The sequence below is a fragment of the Bombina bombina genome, chromosome 2, assembly GCF_027579735.1.
Source record: "Bombina bombina isolate aBomBom1 chromosome 2, aBomBom1.pri, whole genome shotgun sequence".
In the NCBI taxonomy this organism is placed as follows: domain Eukaryota; kingdom Metazoa; phylum Chordata; class Amphibia; order Anura; family Bombinatoridae; genus Bombina; species Bombina bombina.
Window position 1 is genome coordinate 660,272,332 of NC_069500.1, and position 20,692 is coordinate 660,293,023.

At 36.2% G+C, this 20,692-nt stretch overlaps 1 protein-coding gene and 1 long non-coding RNA gene across 2 annotated transcripts in view; one reads left to right on the forward strand and one right to left on the reverse strand.

Annotated features, from left to right (window-relative positions):
* LOC128647939 (cyclin-dependent kinase inhibitor 2A) overlaps positions 1–2,184 on the forward strand; it is an 8,633-nt gene extending 6,449 nt beyond the window's left edge. Inside the window, exon 2 of the mRNA XM_053700620.1 lies at positions 868–2,184. Coding sequence (XP_053556595.1) covers positions 868–1,122 — 255 coding nt within the window. The 3' untranslated portion in view covers positions 1,123–2,184. The remainder of the gene's footprint in view (positions 1–867) is intronic.
* A 162-nt stretch (positions 2,185–2,346) lies between these two features.
* LOC128647941 (uncharacterized) overlaps positions 2,347–20,692 on the reverse strand; it is a 76,412-nt gene continuing 58,066 nt past the window's right edge. The window contains exon 2 of the long non-coding RNA XR_008400465.1: positions 2,347–2,875. This is a non-coding gene — a long non-coding RNA (uncharacterized LOC128647941). The remainder of the gene's footprint in view (positions 2,876–20,692) is intronic.

Genomic DNA, 20,692 nt, shown 5'->3' on the forward strand with positions numbered 1-20,692 from the left:
ACACACACACATACATACACACACATATAGATACAGATGTTGACGTTTAACTCTTTCCATTCAGTTTAACATAACTAACCATGGATCTTCTTTAAGGGAAGAATGATATTAAAATGTATACGATTTTCTGAATTGTATACAGGTTAACGCACGTCTTACATACATCGCAGGGCTTTAGAAATTGTGAAACATTTATATCAAAATTTTACTTTTCGATAATTCATAATAAAACATTTTGGATAATATTCGCAAAATGAAACCTTAAACAGGAAATGTATCGGAGAGAGGGCTTCTATACTCTTTTATATATATATATATATATATATATATATATATATATATATATATATATATATATATATATATATATATATATATATATATATATATATATATATATATAATATATATAATTTACCACTCAAACAATTGCAACTTTCAAATTCTCTACACAAGTAATGGCCTGTGTGATTATTGTAAAGATAACATTTAAAAAATAGAGGCCCGATTATTCATGTTTAATAGGCATTAGCTAATAATATTGCTAAAAATATAACTATTATCAAGTTTATCATCGAAAAAAAGATTGTTGTTTTTGTGGAATACATTGTAATTAAATAGACTGTTTACAAATAAATCAGTCTATTTTCCTATTGGGAAGCGTTTCTTTGCCAGGTGTGAAGTGTGTGACTTTATCTGCAATAGCTGGTGTAACTTAGTGCGCGCTAGTTCTCACTAACCCATCTGTTGTTTTCAGCAGATGGATCTGATAATACTTGTGGTTGCATTTAGACATAACAGCATTATCTAGACGTATCTATCTAACAATAATTGTAGCTCTGTTACATTTGTGTTTATCTCCCATAGGTAATGATGATGGGAAGCCCTAAGATAGCTGAGCTGCTTATTGCGCATGGTGCCAAACCTGACACTCCAGACCCAACCACTGGCAATTGCCCAGCCCATGATGCTGCCAGAGAAGGATTTCTCGACACATTGTTGGTACTATATAAGGGAGGGGCAAGTCTTCAGGGCCCCCGGAATAACTGGGGACAGCGACCTCTAGACCTGGCTCCACCTACAGTAATCCAAGAACTGACATTTTTGAAGATTATAAAATAAATCCGACAAATTACCAATTGTGATGCTGCTGCTTCTTCCTGGATTTTCTTGTTTGCTCCCCAAGACCGTAATTTATTGTATTTTAACCACGATTGTTGTATAATAGCGCAATACAGAAGAATACCTCTTATCAAATTGTTGAATTAAAAAGGCTGCTATTAACAAAAGTGTATCCCTCTTAAAAATAATACTTGGGGTTTTGATTGCATTGGTTATAAATTAAAAATGCAGCTATTTTTACAACCAAATTCGCATGGTCTTTGGACTGTGTATATGAAGTCAGTTAATAAAATTATTTTTTAAAAAGACCCCCTAGTTAATTGGTTCAATTTGGCATTTTCTCAATCAGTTAACATTTAATTTGCTAATTTTTAAACCACAGTTAGAGCAGACTTTGAGCAAACAGAGTTCCCAGACAAAAAAAGGAAACTGGACGGACATAAAAGGACAGTAAAGTCAGAATTATACTTTCAGAATTCAGATACAGCGTGCAATTTATAACAACAGTCCACATTGCTTTTGGTATCTAATTTTCTTTATTATCTTGGTACCCTTTGTTGAAAACCATACCTAGGTAAGTTTAGCAGCTGCCATATGCTACCTGACGATTGGTGGCTGCAAATAATTGGCTCTTTTTAATGGCTCACTTGATGTGTTCAGCTTACTCAACAAAGGATACCAAGCCAATTAGGCAAATTTAATAATAGAAGTAAACTGAAAAGTTGTTGAAATTGTATTTTCTATGAGAATCATGAAAGAAAAAAATGTGGATTCATATCCCTTTAATGTGTAACCCTACAGGCTTGGGAATCTGTATATTTTGAGTGTTGACAGGAGAGATGATTAATGTCATAATATACAGTTTATAATGGTAAATGAAATAACTGTATTAGGGGAATTGGTTTTTCAAATCAATCTAGCGCATTTACCGATGTGTTTGAGTCGAAAAACTTGTGCTGCTAATGTCTTATTTTATTTGTTTTTCTTCTAATTTTTCTTTACTATCGTTATTTCCTTAAATAAATGTATATTGTGGGCAATAAATCAAACAAGTGAGCACAAGTTTTTAATGTATAATAAAAACTGATTTGAATTTAGTAAACTCAATTTTCAAATTAGCCAAACTGAGCTGTAATTCAAGTCAGCCCTAAATCTACTGCCAGTCTTTTATCCCTTTAACGCGATGCACCATCCACATATAGAGATCTGCGAAAAATATTCCAGTTTCTGATTATTTTTAGGGTTTTTATTGATAAATGTATTCAAGAGATTTATAAATCGAAGTAAGACATTCTGAATTAAAGGTTATATCGTTTTAATTAATCACACAGAGGTTTCACACAAGCTTACATAATGGGAAATGCATATGGACACGAATATATTGTATATTAAAGAAAAAAACACATTCATTACTTACATCGTCCATTATGTAGTTTGTGTCTGAGCTGTCTAGAATTGTCTAGAATTCTGACCTTTGTCTATTCACCCTCCCTTGTTCATATAGCCAGATACCATGTTACATATATTATACTGTAGAAAGGATTGGGTTGAGATAATACAATGAACATTATAGGGTTTCAGAAAGTACACCTGAGATACTTTCCTGATATACATCAAACTTCTTTCAGGTACCAGAAATGTCCTTTCCTGCCTAAGGTGAGTATGAAGAAATGATGAAGAAAGCTGTATATACAGCAATACTGGTCACTCCAGATATCCCTCGGTGTCTGTATGTCAGTTCCATCCTTCAGATCTGCAAAGAGACATAAGGACATATATGTTTGTTTAAAAGTATCTTTCAAGATTAAACACTATACAAAGCATTACACCCAATATTAAATAGTTTTCCTCCTATAATATATAGTCAGATTTGCTTCTGCTGTAAACTTCCTTTTGTATGAAGATATTGCTTGTCCCACTAGCAAGAGAGGCAAGAAACAAGCTCTGCAAATAAGGTTGATTTCACAATGAACTGCAGAGAACACCTATATACTAGATAGTGGTTTCTTAGATCAGTGGACACACTAATTTACAGCCATAATTGGCCCTAATACAGCCCTAATTGGCCACATTTAAGGGAGATAAGATAAACATATTTACCACAGATTTCAAGTGGATTGCCAATTATTAATTAAGGGAACGTTTTAAAGGGCCATGATACCCACATGTTGAAACACTTGAAAGTAATGCAGCATAGCTGTAAAAAACTGACTAGAAAATATCACCTGAACATCTCTATGTAAAAAAATAAAGATATTTTACCTCAAAAGTTCCTCAGTAGCCACATCCTATTGTAACAGACTTCTAAGCAGCAAATCAGTATGTCTGTCCAGGACAGCTAAGGGAGTGAGCTTACCTGCACTCTCATGTTATTTCCCTATTCGGTTTAAGGAAGTTTACTATGAAATCTCGTGAGAGTTAAAGGGATATTCCTGCCAAAATTGGAAACCACATGGATGTATTTCGGTATTGAACAGAATCAATTTTGTAATATAGATGCATTAGCAAAAATGCTTCTAATAAAAGCTATAGCTGTTTCAAAAGTGTATTTAAGTATGCACCGTGCACCTGCATTTTAAACACAGCACTTGCTTAGAGAGCCTAAGGTGCTGGTACCATCTGGTAATTACTCAATTTGCTCATTGCTGACATGATACAAGCCCCAGTGATGATCTGAGCAGCTGCATTATTTAAAATGTGGGTACAGTGACAATATATAGCTATGCTTCACATGCACATGCAGAGTAAAATGTTAACACTAAAACAGTGATAGCTTTTACTAGAAGCATTTTTTGCTAATACATCTATATTGCAAATATGTTTCTATTCAAAGATGTAATCCATCTGTGTGCATTTAAATTTTGACTGGAATGTCCCTTTAAGTCAAATCTCATGGGATCACAGTAAAAGAGTTCATGACCTCAGCACTGCTGATGCTGATTGGCTGCTGTTCATTTCTTCATTTTTTTTTACCTGCAGCTGGGCAGTAACTGAAAGATAACCTTTTACACAGAACTTACTCTGCTGAGCTGAGGAGATTGTGAGGTAAAATATCTTCCTTTTTTACATAGAGATGCACAGCTTTTTTACAGTTATACTGCATCAGTTTCAAGTGATTTAGCATATGAGTATTATGTCCCTTTAATTTTTTTAAAAAAATTTCAGTGGTATACAGTTATGTTTGCACAATCTTTCTAAATCATAAAAGGGGGTGGAGGTGGGTTGGGGTGGGCTGTGATTAAACAGCAAGTCTAAGATACTGTTTTGGTGGCAGACTGCTTTGGTTTACAGAACAGAATGAAGAGAGACATTACAGCAGGTGAATCGCTACCTTCCCTTGAACATACTACACAATAGTGATACATATAGTAATTGTACTGCCCCTTTAATGCCCCTTTGCTTTTTAACATTAAACTGCCAATTCAATTCCAGTAATATCAACACTAAATTAAAAACGTGATTATGTTTTTTTAACAGAAAGAATACAAAGATTTTACACTTAAAATTATGGGTGTCGTGTGTAAATTTTACACTTAAAGGGACATGAAACCCCATATTTTTCTTTCATGATTTAGAAAGCGTATGTCATTTTAAACAACTTGATAATTTACTTCTTTTTTCTAATTTGTTTCATTCTCTTAATATTCTTTGCTGAAAAGCATATCTAGATAGGCTCAGTAGCTGCTGATTGGTGGCTGCATTTAGATGCCTGGTGTGATTGGCTCACCCATGTGCATTGCTATTTCTTCAACAAAGGATATCTAAATAATGAAGCAAATTAGATAATAGAAGTAAATTGTAATGGTGTTTAAAATGGTATTCTCTACCTGAATTATGAAAGAAAAATGTTGGGTTTAGTGTCCCTTTAAGGTACAGTCTACTCCAGAATTGTTATAGTTTAAAAATATAGATAATCCTTTTATTACCCATTTCCCAGTTTTGCATAACCAGCACGGTTATATTAATACATTTGTTACCTCTGTGATAACCTTGTATCTAAGCCTCTGCAAATTGCCCCCTTATTTCAGTTCTTTTGAGAGACTTGCATTTTTCCCAATGTTATCTATATGTAGGCTGACCATATTGCCGCTTTAAGAAGGAACACATATGAAAAATACATATGTGAGGGTTCTTATACAAAACCATTTCTTTAAACAGCCCTGAAAACAGCCCTGACATATGTATTTTTCATATGTGTCCCTTTTTAAAGCGGCAATATGGTCAGCCTATCTATATGGCATGCATGAACGCCCTCTAGCTATGAAAACTGTTAAATGCATTCAGATAAGAGGCTGCCTCCAAAGGGTTTAGAAATGAGCATATGAGCCTTCCTAGGTTTAGCTTTCAACTAAGAATACAAAGAGAACAAAGCAAATTTTATAATAAAAGTAAATTTGAAAGTTTTTTTAAAATTGCCTGCCCTATCTGAATCATAAAAGTATGATATTGAATAGACTGTCCCTTCAAGGTTGAATGGGTGATTGAAAAGAAAAGTTAAAAGTTCAAGCTTACTGAGAATATCCAAAAAGTTACAGAATGTAACAGTATTCCGATTAGGTTATATTTTAGGGCAGGTCCACCAGAGTGATTTTTTTTTAGACTTTTTGTTTACATCTAAAGTTGATGTAATATTAAGGGCCTTCCCCTTATATATATTTTTTTTTTAATTGTTTGATGACAACAAACCACATTTTGGTAAATTAGACATAATGAAACTGATTCACAATTTTGTTTTCTATCCTAAAATGAGTTTTCACCATGTTAAAGGGATATTCCAGCCAAAATTGGAAACCACATGGGTGTATTGAACAGAAGCATTTTTGTAATATACATGTATTAGATAAAATGCTTCTAATAAAAGCTATAGCTGTTACAAAAGTGTATTTAAGTATGACACGTGTACCAGCATTTTAAACACAGCATTTGCTCAGAGAGTCTAAGGTGCTTGTACCATCTATTAATGACTCAATTTGTTAATTGCTGACATGATACAAGCCCCACTGATGATATGAGCAGCTGCAATATTTAAAATGTAGGTGCAATGACAATATCTAACTATGCTTCACGTGAACGTGGAGAGAAAAATGTTAACACTAAAACAGTGATAACTTTTACTAGAAGCATTTTTGCTAATACATGTATATTGCAAATATGTTTCTATTCAAATATGTAATTAATCTATGTGCATTTAAATGTTGACCGGAATGTCCTTTTAAGAGTTGTTTTAAGATAAAGAATAGTTCAAATCAAAGTTAATATCACCTTTATCTGAATCTGAGAGGGAAATAGCTTACAACTGGATAGAATGTATTTTTTTTATTATCTCTTTTTATTTAAGACGCAGGTTTACAATAATGTTCAAAAGAAAAAAAAAAAAAAAAAAGCCGTATGTACAATTAGCTTACACAAAAAGATACATTTCCTCTGAATTAAGAAAAAACAGTATTACTTTTAAGACAGTTATTGGCACATAAAAGTCTTAAGTTAAATGAAATGCTAGCAATATTGCAAGTGAGCAAGAGATGTCTTTAGGTTCAGACAACCTCTGATTCTTAAAAAAACAGCTCTACTAATTTCTCCCTGTGCTTCTAAGATTTTCTGTTATAAAAAACAAATCGCCACAAACAAGCCCTTGAAACAAATTATTAGACAGTAAACACAAAAAAAAAATGGTGTATTTAAATTCATGTTCCCCTACCGTTCCACAGCTCCCGAGGAACCACCCAGACCACCAGCCAAATATCTCAGTGAGATATTATCTTTCACTCATCCCTTGTCTGGGAAGCACACCTGCTACAATCAAGTCATGAAACTTAAGGAATTCTGTAATGAGGAAATAAATTGGATCTGATTTGACGTAGGCCAAGTTATTATTACTTTTAACCACTTAGAGAAGTATACTCTAAAGTATTTTTCATCTAGTAATTTATTAGTCTGGAATTCAACTAACATTTGAGGTTTCATATTATTTACAAATTTAGTTATAGTAGGGCCCTCTAGAGACTTCCATTTCTTAAATACTAAATTCCGCGCTGCCAAAATAGCCATATTTATTAAAATTCGATCCCCACTCGGTACCTGTTCATCAAACATAAAGAATACATGGTTAGTAGTGAGTACAATTGCATGTTGGAGGGTCAGTGGTTAAAAAACACTCTGACAGTACCAGGGGCTGCCTCCAGGGAATTCTCTAATCAAAGGGGGGGCTACTAGTTGCAGATGTCTCCCTTAGAAAGTAATGGAGCTGGCTGCAAAGGTACATTTTGCTGGGGAGAGCAAAGTGAGCAGGGGGCACACTTCAAAAATTAAAGGGAAACTAAATCCAAATTAATTGTTAAAGGGATACTAATCTCAATTTTTTTTTTCTTTCATGATTTATATAGAGCATCCAATATTAAGCAACTTACTAATTTACTCCTATTATAATTTTTTCTTTGATCTCTTGCTATCTTTATTTGAAAAAGCAGAAATCTAAGCTTAGGAGCCGGGCCAATTTTTGGTTCAGAACCTTGGGTAGCACTTGCTTATTGGTGGCTACATTTAGCCACCAATAAGCAAGTGCTACTCAGGTGCTGGACCAAAAATGGGCCTGCTCCTAAGCTTAGATTCCTGCTTTTCAAGTAAAGATAGCAAGAGAATAAAAAATTGAGAATAAATTAGAAAGTTGATTAAAATTAAATGTGCAAGAGTTTACAGTATATAAGTATATGAGTTTTTGATTGGTTGATGGCTGTCACATGATCCAAGGGGCACGCACGGAAACAAAAAGTATTTTAAATTTGTCCAAAAAAATGTACCATTTATTTACAATTATACTGTATTTAATGGTCCTTTAAATACTGCAGTCAATGCAAATAACTTTGCTTTCAACATACATTATCTTACAAAAGCTTTTATTTTTGTATGCATGTGTTTTTCTATAAGGGTAATACATGCTTTGCATATTTTTACCCAATTTTACAACCTTTAAGTCTGTGCGAAAAAAAAACAGTAAGAACTGCAGGGGTAAAATGTTCAAAGAATTACATCAGACCCAGCAGAGAAATTTAATTTACTCCCATGGAATGCCCCTGTTCAGCAGACAAGCAGAGAAAATAATAAGCTTTGAATTTTGTACTATAATTATGAATTTGACAGCGGTTTTGCATGTGCAGTGTAGTTTTATAACAATGTCTACTGTGCGACTTAAATAGTTTTAATAAACAAAATTACATTAAATTTAAAAAAAATTCAGAACAATTTAATTATGATTTTTGATGCATGGCATTGAAATATTTAAAAAAAAAGAATGCCCCTTTAAGAGACACATTGGGCTAGATTACGAGTGGAGTGCAAAATTGCAATTTTGCGAGCATGATATTTTCGCTCCAACAGAGAAATACCGGCATATGCAAATGTGCGCTAGTATTACTGGTTCAACGCAATGTGAACTTGACCTCACGTTCGTATTGCAGGATGTCATTGCGCTCACAAGAGCGTGCTTCCATAGGATCCATTTGGAGCCTCGTTCTCATGCCGTCAGAGGCGGCTGAGAACCTAGTGCAGCGAAAGGGGTAAGTAGCGCAGCAATGGGCAGCACATTTTAAATATATATGTATATGAAATTATGAATATATACATATATATTTATTTGTTTATATGTATATATACACATATTAACACATAAATATATGTATATAAGCATATACATAAATATTTATAGGATATAAAACATTTCCGATAGACCGCAATATAAAGGCACTTTTCAGTGCAGTTTTTTTTTCAACACCCCACATCCCCTCACTTTAAGCTCTCATAACAGCAGATGAAGAGCGACGTGTAAGGAAGATGAGCCAGGCAGAGGCATTCATTATGGATTGTAAAGGAACTAGACTGCAGCTAGGGAGACCAGAGAGGACAGAGTTGCAATAGTCAAGGCGGGAGAGGATGAGAGAGTAGATTAAAATCTTAGTTGTGTCTTGTGTAAGGAAATGTCTAATTTTAGAGATGTTTTTAAGGTGGAAGAGACAGGATTTAGCCGAGGCCTGAATGTAAGGAGTGAAAGAAAGATCTGAGTCAAGTGTGACTCCAAGACATCGGGCATGCGGGGTAAGGGTAATGATGGAGTTGTCAACAGTTATAGAGAGATGGGGGGTGGAGATTTTAGAAGAAGGGTGGAAAATAAGGAGCTCAGTTTTGGAGAGATTTAGCTGAAGGTAGTGAGAGGACATCCAGGAAGAGATGTGAGAAAGACAGTTAGTGACATGGGTTAGCAAGGAAGGAGATAGGTCTGGAGCAGAGATGTAGATTTGAGTGTTGTCGGCATACAAATGATATTGAAACCCGTGGAACTTAATTAGGGAACCTAATGATAATGTATAGATAAAGAGATATAGAGAAGAGAAGGGGACAATGGACAGAGCCTTGCGGTACCCCAACAGAAAGTGGTAACAGGGCAGAGGAAGCCCCAGAGAAGGCTACACTAAATGTATGGTTAGACAGGTAGGAAGAGAACCACAAGAGGGCTGTGTCACAAATGCCGAAGGATTGGAGGGTTTGGAGCAAAAGAGGGCGGTAAACAGTATCAAAGGCTGCAGACAGATCAAGGAGGATAAGCTGAGAGAAGTGGCCTTTGGATTTTGCTGTGAGTAGGTCGTCGGTAACCGTAACGATTGCTTTCTCTGTGGAGTGATGGGGGCGAAATCCAGATTGCAGTGGGTCAAGGAGGGAGTGTAATGTAAGGAAATGGGATAGGCGTGCATGTACTAGCGCTGGAGCGGCTTTCACAAAGAATAGGTAAGTATTTTAACAAAACCAGTGAAATGTAAAGTTTGATGAATTAAAGTGCCCATGTTTTTAATAGGATTATTAAAAACCGGGCATTGGATCATCAAAATTTACATTCACTTTAAGCACTTTCATTGTCAAAGAGGGCTGCAGTGCACTGTCTAGCAGGTATGCAGCCCTCTCTGACAGTCAAGGTCTAAAACAGTTTGTTTAATAGTATATATATTTTTTACAGTTTAGTCCTTTAATCTCTGCAGATAAAATCTTAAAGAGCATGTTCAGGGTTGTATACACTTGTTGGCAATTGGCACTAATGTTTATAATATCTAAATTATGTACATTTCCTATATATTTTTCATAGACATGTGTGTATAATTTGCCTTTTTTTCCACTTCAACCTTTATCTCCACCCCTGAAACTCTTGCAAATCCTGAGCAGTTTATGGATGCATATCTGGAAATGCACTTACACCACTGTGACGTGTTATGTAGTTATTAATTAAACCTTGCTTGCTTGTCCTAAACATACATAAATAATAAATGGGATAATGCACAATATAATACAATAAAGTAAGTTTGTTATGCAAGTGTGATTTAACCCCATGATTGCCAAAATAACAGATAATGGCAATGTTAAATTAGTGTCCTATGGAATGAATATATATATATATATATATATATATATATATATATATATATATATATATATATATATATATATATATATATATATATATAAAAAAATATATATAGTAATATACAGTGGGGCAAAAAAGTATTTAGTCAGACACCAATTGTGCAAGTTCTCCCACTTAAGACGATGAGGCCTGTAATTTTCATCATAGGTATACCTCAACTATGAGAGACAAAATGTGGAAACAAATCCAGACAATCACATTGTCTGATTTGGAAATAATTTATTTGCATATTATGGTGGAAAATAAGTATTTGGTCACCTACAAACAAGCAAGATTTCTGGCTCTCACAGACCTGTATCTTCTTCTTTTAGAGGCTCCTCTGTCCTCCACCCATTACCTGTATTAATGGCATCTGTTTGAACTTGTTATCAGTATAAAAGACACCTGTCCACAACCTCAAACATTCACACTCCAAACTCCACTATGGTGAAGACCAAAGAGCTGTTGAAGGACACCAGAAACAAAATTGTAGACCTGCACCAGGCTGGGAAGACTGAATCTGCAATAGCTTGCAGCTAGGGAAGCGCTCAGACACAACCATATAAATATAATATAACACACAGTAATACACGTGCAGCTTACCCTTTCAGTTGATGGAGAAACAAACACTCGCAGCTAGGGAAGCGCTCAGACACAAACAGCGTGTCTAGTTCGATCATGTGACGCTCTTCACGTAGTGTACACACCCTCTTGCTCGACGTCCGTGATGACGTGTAAGTTTCACTCATCTGCTCCGGTGCAAAGGAAAACGGAGCGCTCCATCAACGCCCCCAAACAAACACAGGATCAGCAAAGTCCAGCGCACCCGGCAGCAAATGAGACTCAACAAGAAATAAATGCCAAGTAGTTACCTGTTTATTATGAACATGTGGAAAAAAAGGCTAATCAAGCCAAAAATGCCAAATAGCAAAATACTCCAACACGTAAGAAAATGACAGCAAAAGACAGGCAGCAGGATAGGGAACAAATTAGGTCGGACGCGTTTCCTTATGTTGCTACATAGTAATCCTCAGTGACCATGTCTGTTACCCATAATTCAGTGCCTTAAATACAGAGCTGTTAATCAATCACAGCAATTAAAGGGCAAATTATTGTATAGCCAATCATGAAAGACAAATAAATATGGGCAGAACATGTCACTGGAATTACAATGTCTTAACAAAAAAAGTATATGCTTATAAAATAAATAACGTATACATATAATCAATTTGGCACTATGAGAATATACAAATAATCTGAAAGCAAGAATATACAAATATTATTTGCCTGTAAAAAATGAACAAAAAATAAAAAATAAACATTAGCACAAAAGTATAAACTTGAATATAGTTCTAAATTCACAAAAGATAGTGCCTCATTAAATTTAATATACGAATTCTAATAATATTAAGTCAAAAAGCAAAAAAACAAATAAAGTGAAAAGAATTTCAATAAAGATAGAAAATGAGAACTCTATTGATCTACAAATAATCTTACATCCCAATCAAAATTTAAACCTGCCGGCACTCTTGTGCCCAACTGAAAAATCCAATATACTTCTCTTTTACTGAGAGCAGTACCTCTATTACCACCTCTTGGGTGTCTAGAGATCAATTGGATTGCTTGGAATGTCAGCAATGAACTATCAGAATTATGGTGTCTTTTGAAATGCAGGGAGATGGGGGTGGTGGACTCTGGGTCATCAATTGAGCGTAAATGCTCAAGAAAGCGATCCTTTAACGCACGTGTCGTTTGTCCCACATACTGCCGGAAACACCCCCTGCAGGTCAAAAGATATATGACATAACAAGAATTGCATGTCATATGTTCACGAATTTCAAATATCCTGTGGTTATTGCTGGATGTAAAACTAGTGCCAAAAGATGCATAGGCACAAGACTTACATCTCTTACTGCCACATTTGTAGAAACCAGGTTTAATAGAAAGCCAATTTCTTTTTGAATGTTTCCGTGGCAACATAGAGGGAGACAGTATGCTCCCTAGGGTCTGAGCCCTGCGAGACACAAAACAGACACCCTCTTTAACTATATCAACCAGGCTTTCATCAGTAGTTAAAATAGGGAGTGCCTTCCTGATTATATCACAGATTTTACCATATTCCATGCTGTAAGAAGTAATAAACTTCAATTGTTTGAACCTATCAATATCCCTTGATCTACTTGACACAAAAATATCTTTTCTGTCAAGAAGATCAATATCTCGCTTAGTTTGTTGTAAACGATTAAGTGCATACCCTCTCTGGGCTAACCTTTCAGTTAATTCACTGGAATGTTTCTCGTAGCTCATTTGGTTTGTACAGTTGCGCTTAACCCTTATATACTGACTCTTGGGGATGGACTGTATGGTATGCTTAGGATGGCATGATTTGGCATTCAAAATGGTATTTCCAGATATAGGTTTACGGAGCAATTCAATGTCAATACGTGAAGTCTGGAGATTAGAGTGTAATTCAATATCCAAGAAGGAAATCGAATTTTTATCACTTTCCATAGTGAACTGTAAATTCAATGCATTGTTCTGCAAATAGGCTAGAAACAATTCAAGGAGATCTACCGGACCCTTCCAAATCAACAAAATATCGTCGATGTAACGACCAAAATAATGTATATGCTCTCTGAAGGGGTTCCGATCTCCATAGACGTGGGACAGCTCCCACCAACCCAAATATAGGTTGGCATAGGAAGGGGCAAACTTGGCCCCCATTGCTGTCCCACACCTCTGGAGATAGAAATCCCCCTCAAAAATAAAGTAATTGTGGGTCAACAAGTATTCAATGGAGACCTCAATGAATTGCTTCAAAGCAATATCATATGTGGAAAATGTATCCAAAAAGAACTTTATGGCCAATAGACCTTTGTCATGAGGGATACAAGTATACAAAGAGACCACGTCGATAGTATCAAAAACAAAGTCTTCCTGCCAATCTAGGCTTTCAATCTGAGTAATAACATCAGACGTGTCCCTAATGTAACTCATAAGACTCAGGACTAAAGGTTGCAAATACCCATCAATAAATTGGGAAAGAGGCTCATTCAAAGAGCCTATCCCAGCCACTATGGGTCTACCAGGTGGACGGGTGGCATGTTTGTGGACTTTTGGAAGATAATGGAAAATAGCCGAGACTGGGTGCTCAGTGTACAGAAAATCAAAATTCGCTTGTTTGATAATACCATCATTTAAAGCCTGCTCCAAAATAGTCTTTAGAGCTGATTTATAAAAAAAACACAGGATTACTTTTAAGTTTCTCATACACTGAATCATCCAGTAACTGTCTATAAGCCTCATCCAAATAGTCCTGGCGATTAAGAACCACCACTTTGCCACCTTTGTCTGAGTTACGAATGACAAGCTCCTGATTGCTTTTTAATTCTTGAATAGATAGAAATTGTGCCTTAGATAGATTATCTCTGTGATGTCTTTTTTCAAATTCACATGAACTTCGTTTTTCAATTCAAGTTCGACTGTTTTCTGAAAAACTTCTATGGAATTGGATCTAGATTTTACTGGATAAAATTTAGATTTACCTTTTAATTTGGTAATATCCTGTGTATTCCCAATATTAAGTGGGTTTATCTCCAGATTATCTCTATCCAATTCCATAAGATCCAAAATGGAACATTCTTCAGAAAAATCATGACCAATTTTAGTAGATACTGGCCTCTCCCCAACCACCTCATCCTGTACAGTATTAGTGACTCCCAAGAAATGTTTCTTGAGAACAAGCGACCTCACGAATTTGTTAAGGTCAATAACTGTATTAAAAAGATTAAAATGTGTAGTGGGGGAGAAACCAAGGCCTAAAGACAAAACCTCAATCTGTGTCTTAGATAGAACAAAGGAAGACAGGTTAATAACATTCTCAACATTCATGCATATTTATGGAATGGTGTGGCTCTCTTCCTCTGTGGATACTGCCTGGGCTTGGGTGCTTGATCCTGACTTTGATTTGCAAGATTTCCCTCGTCCCCCTCTGCATATTTTTTTCGACAGACGGTGGATTGTTGATGGCCCTTCCCGTTTTTTGACTGTGACACTGTGTGAGATTCAAGTGCAAAAGATGTAACTTCCTCAGTACCGGGGGCAGTATCACCAGATGTTTCAATGTCAGAGGAGTCATAGTCATATTCAGTGTCAGTATCTGCAAATCTCACTTTCCTGTTCTCAGAACCCCGACCTTTATAGGTGCTCCTATATCTCCGTCTAGTATTGGTCACAGTCCATTTATACACTTTGTTTAACTCATAATCCTGTTTGTCTCACATGATCTTTTGTTTTTTGAAATTCCAAAGGTTGTTTTTAAACTCAGTGATAACCTTCTGCAATTTAGTATCATATTTAGCAAAATCTGGATTATCACTAAGAGGACGTAAAAAAGACTGCAATTTCTGTTTTTCATCACCCAATTCCTGACGTAAAGATTTCTTAAATTCAATTAGTAGATCAATAAGTGCTAAAGAGCACTCTGTAAGAATAAAGTTCCATTTATCAATGAAGGTCTGATCTGACACCTGAAAGGAGGGAAACTTTCTAATACGGAGGCCACGTGGAATACGTTGTGCCTTTTTATACATCTGAAAACTTTTGATATCCATTTCAATTCTTGTATCTTTTTTCAACAGTGTATCCATTTTGAAAAAGAGGATATCTAAATTAGAATTAGCCTCCTGTTCCATAGTGTCAGAATTAAAAAGATCTTCAGTATCACTAACATCTTCAGCAAATTGCTGTAAGACAAATCCCCCTGCTGCCATGTCTAGCTGAATTAAATTTTCTTAATGTAAAAAGATATACTGGCTCTTGTATGAGACTACAAGCGATAATAATCCTTATTGTGGTGTGGTACTACTTCAATCATTAAGCGTACATGTATGGTTAAAGTGTCTCTGACCGTAATATATAATCTTCTCAAGATTCAAATTAATCACTCTTCAGGGTGTACTACGACTTAGGTTTACACTCAGATGATCTTTAACCATATAAATATAATATAACACACAGTAATACCCGTGCAGCTTACCCTTTCAGTTGATGGAGAAACAAACACTCGCAGCTAGGGAAGCGCTCAGACACAAACAGCGTGTCTAGTTCGATCATGTGACGCTCTTCACGTAGTGTACACACCCTCTTGCTCGACGTCCGTGATGACGTGTCAGTTTCACTCATCTGCTCCGGTGCAAAGGAAAACGGAGCGCTCCATCAACGCCCCCAAGCAAACACAGGATCAGCAAAGTCCAGCGCACCCGGCAGCAAATGAGACTCAACAAGAAATAAATGCCAAGTAGTTACCTGTTTATTATGAACATGTGGAAAAAAAGGCTAATCAAGCCAAAAATGCCAAATAGCGAAATACTCCAATACGTAAGAAAATGACAGCAAAAGACAGGCAGCAGGATAGGGAACAAATTAGGTCAGACGCGTTTCCTTATGTTGCTACATAGTAATCCTCAGTGACCATGTCTGTTACCCATAATTCAGTGCCTTAAATACAGAGCTGTTAATCAATCACAGCAATTAAAGGGCAAATTATTGTATAGCCAATCATGAAAGACAAATAAATATGGGCAGAACATGTCACTGGATTTACAATGTCTTAACAAAAAAAGTATATACTTATAAAATAAATAACGTATACATATAATCAATTTGGCACTATGAGAATATACAAATAATCTGAAAGCAATATACAAATATTATTTGCCTGTAAAAAATGAACAAAAAATAAAAAATAAACATTAGCACAAAAGTATAAACTTGAATATAGTTCTAAATTCACAAAAGATAGTGCCTCATTAAATTTAATATATAAATTCTAATAATATTAAGTCAAAAAGCAAAAAGCAAAGAACCAAATAAAGTGAAAAGTATTTCAATAAAGATAGAAAATGAGAACTCTATTGATCTACAAATAATCTTACATCCCAATCAAAATTTAAACCTGCCGGCACTTTTGTGCCCAACTGAAAAATCCAATATACTTCTCTTTTACTGAGAGCAGTACCTCTATTACCACCTCTTGGGTGTCTAGAGATCAATTGGATTGCTTGGAATGTCAGCAATGAACTATCAGAATTATGGTGTCTTTTGAAAAGCAGGGAGATGGGGGTGGTGGACTCTGGGTCATCAATTGAGCGTAAATGCTCAAGAAAGCGATCCTTTAACGCACGTGTCGTTTGTCCCACATACTGCCTGAAACACCCCCTGCAGGTCAAAAGATATATGACATAACAAGAATTGCATGTCATATGTTCACGAATTATGGGTAACAGACATGGTCACTGAGGATTACTATGTAGCAACATAAGGAAACGCGTCTGACCTAATTTGTTCCCTATCCTGCTGCCTGTCTTTTGCTGTCATTTTCTTACGTGTTGGAGTATTTTGCTATTTGGCATTTTTGGCTTGATTAGCCTTTTTCCACATGTTCATAATAAACAGGTAACTACTTGGCATTTATTTCTTGTTAAGTTTCATTTGCTGCCGGGTGTCGGGTGCGCTGGACTTTGCTGATCCTGTGAATCTGCAATAGGCAAGCAGCTTGGTGTGAAGAAATCAACTGTGGGAGCAATAATTAGAAAATGGAAGACATACAAGACCACTGATAATCTCCCTCGATCTGGGGCTCCACGCAATGATCACAAGAACAGTGAGCAAACATCCCAGAACCACACGGGGGGACCTAGTGAATGACCTGCAGACAGCTGGGACCAACGTAACAAAGGCTACCATCAGTAACACACTACGCCGCCAGGGACTCAGATCCTGCAGTGCCAGACGTGTCCCCCTGCTTAAACCAGTACATGTCCGGTCCTGTCTAAAGTATGCTAGAGAGCATTTGGATGATCCAGAAGCGGACTGGGAGAATGTCATATGGTCCGATGAAACCAAAGTAGAACTGTTTGGTAGAAACACAACTCGTCATGTTTGGAGGAGAGAGAATGCTGAGTTGCAACCAAAGAACACCATACCTACTGTGAAGCATGGGGGTGGCAACAACATGCTTTGGGGCTGTTTCTCTGCAAAGGGAACAGGACGACTGATCCGTGTACATGAAAGAATGAATGGGGCCATGTATCATGAGATTTTGAGTGCAAACCTCCTTCCATCAGCAAGGGCATTGAAGATGAAACGTGGCTGGGTCTTTCAGCATGACAATGATCCCAAACACACCGCCCGGGGCAACGAAGGAGTGGCTTCGTAAGAAGCATTTCAAGGTCCTGGAGTGGCCTAACCAGTCTCCAGATCTCAACCCCATAGAAAACTTTTGGAGGGAGTTGTAAGTCCATGTTGCCCAGCGACAGCCCCAAAACATCACTGCTCTAGAGGAGATCTGCATCCAGGAATGGGCCAACATACCAGCAACAGTGTGTGACAACCTTGTGAAGACTTACAGAAAACGTTTCACCTCTGTCATTGCCAACAAAGGATATATAACAAAGTATTGAGATGAACTTTTGATATTGACCAAATACTTATTTTCCACCATAATTTGCAAATAAATTCTTTCCAAATCAGACAATGTGATTGTCTGGATTTGTTTCTACATTTTGTCTCTCATAGTTGAGGTATACCTATGATGAAAATTACAGGCCTCTCTCATCTTCTTAAGTGTGAGAACTTGCACAATTGGTGGCTGACTAAATACTTTTTTGCCCCACTGTATAGTATGTGCGTATATATATATATATATATATATATATATATATATATATATATATATATATATATATATATATATATATTTAAAATTATGTGTGTGTGTAAATATATATAGATAAATATATATATATTATTTTTTTTTTATATAGATCTATAAATGTATATTTATTTATAATTTTCTAGGGCAAAATGTGATATCAATATTTATTTATATAGTCAGTGCATATCCCAAAACTGGTGAGTACAGGAGGATGTCTTGGGGGGGGGGGGGGCAACAAAAATTCTTGCACCAGGGCCCTTTGTTCATTAGGTCCGCCACTGGGTATATATGTGTAGCCACCAATCAGCAGCTAGTTCCCAGTAATGTATTGCTGCTCCTGACCCTAGCTAGGTATTCTTTTCTACAAAGAATACAAAACAAATTAAGTAAATAAAATAATAGAAATAAATTGGGAAGTGATTTAAAATTGCATGCTCTAAATTACAAATGTTTATAAATGACTTTTTGTTCCTTTAAGACCATAGTTTCATTTCATGGTCATAAAGATCAACTCAATAACCTTGATCACATACTTGGCGACGTGCGCAAAAACCAGCATCGCCATTTTTTCTCAAATCGTGCGATCACAAACCTTGCGCAACAGACAAGTTACGTGAGTAGATTTTTCACGGCGTGCACATTTCTTACTCCCATAGACTAACATGGATGTACGCGTGCAGAATGGATATATTTTACTCCATTTTCAGCTTGTTACACACGGGCAGGCGCAGCAACCCTTGCGCACAGTAAAAAAGCAGTGTAAGTCCCTGAAAGGCTTAAAAAACACCTAACGCATGCGCACTCACATACATTTCAGCTGCACATATCAAACAGTTAAACCTTTCCTGGCCACTTAATTAATCAAACCATTATCCGCCCTCTGAAAGTGTGTCAAACCAATCACAAACATCACAACCTCTCACCTGCAGCCTTAAAACACTTGACAGACAATGCACACCCTGATTGCCCACCATGTTTCCCTTGCAGTCGGTTTGCGTGTTGGTTTATTAATTTCTTTTGGTTTCAATTTTTATGTGTGAATTCAAAATAAAAAAACTACTCTTTATTTTTAACTTACGAGTGCAATATACTGGTGTAAATTACTGGCGTCACCAGAAATGTGTAATTGCGCACATTTGTAAACCTCGCCAGTTTGGCCTACTTACGCTAGTATATTATATGGCAGTGTGTGTTATGTGGTTCACCCGATGTGCAAAGTGAACTTACGGGTGACGTGGGTTTCAGCAGTTGCGCTGAAAATTATGCAACATATGTGACCCAATATGTTTCTTTGTTTTTCCATTGAGTACGATTTTCAAAATCATAGAAGGTTTTATGGAACAATTCCCCAAAATATACAACATTTTGCTAAAGACGTATATTACAAGCTATATAAGGCTCCTTGTGGGAAAAAGTGGTAAGACACAACACACAAGTAATATGCCAAAAACAATGAAGTAAAAACAATTTGACATTACCTGTGTTATTCAAAAGAAGATAATGCAAAAACAAATCCTTTGTTTGAGGTTTGTTTTCTTTGGAAATAATTACAAACCTTATAAACCAAAACACCTTGTTATATTAGTTTTGCCTGCTTATACAAATTGCGCAACCCTGAAAGACAAATATGTATTATATTAAATACAACAGTATACAGGGAGTGCAGAATTATTAGGCAAGTTGTATTTTTGAGGATTAATTTTATTATTGAACAACAACCATGTTCTCAATGAACCCAAAAAACTCATTAATATCAAAGCTGAATAGTTTTGGAAGTAGTTTTTAGTTTGTTTTTAGTTATAGCTATTTTAGGGGGATATCTGTGTATGCAGGTGACTATTACTGTGCATAATTATTAGGCAACTTAACAAAAAACAAATATATACCCATTTCAATTATTTATTTTTACCAGTGAAACCAATATAACATCTCAACATTCACAAATATACATTTCTGACATTCAAAAACAAAAGAAAAACAAATCAGTGACCAATATAGCCACCTTTCTTTGCAAGGACACTCAAAAGCCTGCCATCCATGGATTCTGTCAGTGTTTTGATCTGTTCACCATCAACATTGCGTGCAGCAGCAACCACAGCCTCCCAGACACTGTTCAGAGAGGTGTACTGTTTTCCCTCCTTGTAAATCTCACATTTGATGATAGACCACAGGTTCTCAATGGGGTTCAGATCAGGTGAACAAGGAGCTTTTGCATACAAAGAGAGAAGCGCTCTACCAGGAACGAACAACAGCTCAGTGGCTTGTTCTATGGCGATTTACCACCTGGAAGCAGCTTCTTTTAGACCAGTGTGCTTTTCACAGAAGAAAACTTTCCTGAAGTATATCAGTCTGATCCTGCCAAGTAAGGTCAGTCCAGCCCCGAAATAGCAGGCAATTCTCCTCTGAACAAG